The sequence below is a fragment of the Magnolia sinica genome, chromosome 3, assembly GCF_029962835.1.
Source record: "Magnolia sinica isolate HGM2019 chromosome 3, MsV1, whole genome shotgun sequence".
Taxonomy (NCBI): Eukaryota; Viridiplantae; Streptophyta; class Magnoliopsida; order Magnoliales; family Magnoliaceae; genus Magnolia; species Magnolia sinica.
Window position 1 is genome coordinate 128250556 of NC_080575.1, and position 3951 is coordinate 128254506.

Consider the following 3951-nt stretch of genomic DNA (forward strand, 5'->3'; position numbering starts at 1 on the left):
AAAAAGTACTGAAATAGAAAATAAAAAATTCATGCAAAATAAGAACAAGTACCAATCTTTTCTTCAAAAAAAAAAATAATAATAATAATAAAATAAAAATAAAAAAATAAAGAGAAGAAGAAGAAGAAGAAGAAGAAGATAAAGAAAAGAAAACTAAGAACCTAAAACAAATGAGGGTTGCCACTTGCCACCTTTCTTTATTTTTATTAATTTACCCTTTCCCCGATAAATATTATGACCTTGCCCTTATTTAGACTTATAATTTGAGCCAGATTCATTCAGCCAAGTTAACTGACTCAAGCATCAACTCGGGAAATTTACTACAAATCACTCAATGAATCTTGCAGCCCTGGTTCTCCCAACCTAGTGATCAAGGTGGTTATAGGGCCTGGTCAACTTGGTCAAGACTTGGTTAACTTGCCTAGTTGCCAAACTATGTCTTCCACCTCAAAAAATAAATAAATAAAATTAAAATTAAATAAATAAATAAATAAAATGGGTGTTCTTGTCATTGGAAAAATACACCTCACCAAAGATGCAAAATTGGGATTGCCTACCAGTCTTGGACCATTACACATCACACAACAAACTCGTTCTGTGCTCCAAAAGTATTAATGTAATAACAAAAAAGTAAATGCTAGGTGACCTAACTTCCATTTGGATGCACACCCATTAAAGGAAAAAGAAAAAAGAGCTGATTTAAATTTATTGATATACATAGGATATCATGTAGACATGGTATAAGAGTACACACTCAAAAGGATAGATGTAGCATGCCAAAGAGAAACAGAGAGAGGCCATTTTAGACATCATTCTTGATGGAAGAACTGTATCCAGTTTGATCATCATAGTATTTGGACCACAGCATGACTCCCCCGTACTTGTCCGAACCCTTAATCACGGGTAGAACTTGAGATGTGAGATCGTTGCTCGGAATGAATCCACTACCAGCTGCCTGAGGAGCAGCCGGTAAACCCAAGAAAATCTCACTGGCCGGGATAGCTGAGGTCCATTGTTTCCATGAATCGTTGAGGTTTCCCACATTGCCAGAAGTGTATTGGCATGGAGGGTTATTGTAGAACTGGACCCACACATAGTCAAAGAGACCCGTCTGCAGGGCCCCACCGACCCATGCATCAGGGAAGGGACATTGTGGTGCCGCCGTCAAGTACACCTTCTTCCCTTGCGTACTATATCCCGAAAGATATCTGGCAAGATCATCCCAATGTTGATTTGTGCCGCCTTCAATGTCAAAGTCGACACCATCAAGAGCAGCATCACCAAGGGGGCGGGAGGAAGATTGCCCACCTAGGAAGTTATTCCATAGAAATTCTGCTACTTTTGCCTTGCATCCTCAGAGGAAGCCAGATGGTAACTCCCAGCACCACCTCCAAAAGAAAGCATCACCTTAATTCCCTGACTTTGGCAAGCTCTTATGTCATCACTCAAGCCTGTGCAGCCATTAGAATATGGATCGCAGTGGCCGGCAAGGTTAATCATCGGTGTCTGTCCATTGCCGAATGTAGAGAGGAAAGCAATGTTTACTAAGGCATAGTTCCCTGTTGCACGTCTCTGCTAAGGTACCCTCATTGCCGTTTTGGCCCCAGTAGATGGCAATTCCTCCGGCCTGTGACCTCCCTACTAGTACAAACACCAATAGGCAAAGCGACAGCAGCGACATTAGTGTTTGGTTGGCCATGTTCAAATTAAGAGATTTCTTAGCTTAATGAGGTTAGTGGAGGGGACTCTTATAGGAGTATCAAGGTCCCATTAGGATAGAGATCACTCCTCGCATGTTCCTTCTAAGGGTTTGCAGAAGCATGTTATGCGTGTCTTTTGGGTTGCTTGATTCCTCTTTTGTGTTGTTACCATTGATAATTAACTTCAATGGTTTTGTTTCTATGGCAATGGCAGCAATATATGTTGATTTCCACATCTTGTATTGTGTCTTTTGGTTTCATTGCTGCAGCTGCCAGGCTCTTTAGATGTTATACTCGTCTTGATTATGGGCGCAACAATTACAAAACGGTAGGTTCTGCAGATGAGACATGCTTCATCCATGATTTTTAATGCTTTTGAATGAATGATCTTCCAAATCCTTGTATGCATAATTGAAAGTTGTTTCTATCTGCCAATTTAATAGTGAAATCACATGCATTAGAAGTTTAAATAGCAGTAGTGAGTCATAGGCAAAAGGACATGGAAGAAAGACACTAGAATGCTTATATAAAAATGGTAGGAAAGGAGGGAAAATTGGATTACAATATCAAGATGCCGTCGACGTTCAAATGAAATAACTCTGCCAAAAAAAAATAAAACAGGTTTTTTGTGGCCCACATGCCACGAATGAATCGCATTCTTACATGAAACATAAAAACAAGCACAAAGGAAGCGGTCGCTATCCTAAGGTTGCCATCCTTCTCCTATAAGAGTGATGCTCCATTAGCATTGTGAAGCAGAGAAACAGCTTAAAGCAATCAAGCTTGGTAGATAAAGCATGGCAAGCAACACCCCAGTATTGCCACTGCTACTTTTCGTGCTGGTTTTCGCATTTTCTGGGAGATCAGATGCAGGAGGGATTGCTATCTATTGGGGTCAGAATGGGAACGAAGGCACCTTAGCAGAGACATGTGGGACTGGTAACTATGCATTTGTGAACATAGCTTTCCTTCCCACATTCGGCAACGGTCAGACTCCAATGATAAACCTTGCAGGCCACTGCGACCCATATTCCAACGGTTGCACGGGCTTGAGCGACGACATTAGAGCTTGCCAAAAGCAGGGCATTAAGGTAATGCTTTCCATTGGAGGTGGTGCGGGGAGCTACTACCTGACCTCCTCTGCTGATGCTAGGCAAGTAGCTACGTATCTGTGGAACAACTCCCTCGGAGGGCATTCTTCTTCCCGTCCTCTTGGCAATGCTGTCTTGGATGGCATCGATTTCGACATCGAGGGCGGCACCAACCAACACTGGGATGACCTTGCTAGGTATCTCTCAGGGTATAGCACTAAGGGAAAGAAGGTGTACCTAACGGCGGCCCCACAATGCCCATTTCCCGATGCATGGGTCGGTGGGGCCCTCAAGACTGGCCTTTTCGACTATGTGTGGGTCCAGTTCTCTAATAACCCTCCTTGCCAGTACACTGCAGGGAGTATTGGCAATCTTGAAGATGCATGGAAGCAATGGACATCAGCGATTCCCGCCACCAAGATATTCCTGGGGCTACCGGCTGCACCCCAGGCCGCTGGTAGCGGCTTCATCCCCACCGATGCACTCACTTCCCAAGTCATCCCAGCCATTAAAGGCTCTAGCAAGTATGGTGGGGTCATGCTGTGGTCCAAGTACTATGATGATCTCACTGGATACAGTTCCTCTATCAAGAGCCATGTCTAATGTACATGTACTCTTTACATGGCTCCATGAACATAACTTCCATGTATCACATGATATCTACTCTTTCGGCATGAAATCATAAATAAATGAAAATATTTAGACCCTGTCTCACCTGATGAACGGTCCAGATCTTTTTTACGTGCTCTAGGTGATAGAATGAAACTGTGGTCAACTGTATTTGAAATCTCTAAGTCCGTGTCTGCAAAGCCAATCCACGTAGTCTAAGTCAATTGAGTTTCGGGTCCACATTATTAAGCTAGCGTAAGGGTGGCAACGGGCCGGGTTTGACCTACGACTGCCCCACCGGATACCATATGTCCCAAAGGTCAAGCCCATCATGCCTAGAGCTCGGCCCCTAAAAATGATCAAATCCCTTCTCCCCACATGCGAATGCTCCTAATCCATCCGTTCAACAAGTGGGCCACACGCTCGCAAATAGGTTGATATTTAGGAAAAGGAAATCAATTATCTAAATGCAAGATGCATGCGTTGCCCAACCAGAGTTTTTGATTAGTACTTTTGTAGAATGGGAACGTGTACGGCTAAAATGACTTGAG

General features: G+C 43.2%; 1 protein-coding gene and 1 pseudogene across 1 annotated transcript; one reads left to right on the forward strand and one right to left on the reverse strand.

The window, feature by feature from the left end:
* Positions 1 to 503: 503 nt before the first annotated feature.
* LOC131238768 (acidic endochitinase-like) lies at positions 504 to 1699 on the reverse strand (annotated as a pseudogene).
* Positions 1700 to 2347: 648 nt separating this feature from the next.
* On the forward strand, positions 2348 to 3394 carry LOC131238769 (acidic endochitinase-like). The gene has a single exon (XM_058236375.1). It carries the CDS (start codon positions 2498 to 2500, stop codon positions 3392 to 3394), a length of 897 nt encoding a protein of 298 aa, XP_058092358.1. The 5' UTR covers positions 2348 to 2497.
* Positions 3395 to 3951: the final 557 nt, after the last annotated feature.

What these genes read in the sequence shown, in the direction of transcription:
- LOC131238769 (XM_058236375.1), top strand. Translation starts at nt 2,498, where the DNA reads ATGGCAAGCAACACCCCAGTATTGCCACTGCTACTTTTCGTGCTGGTT.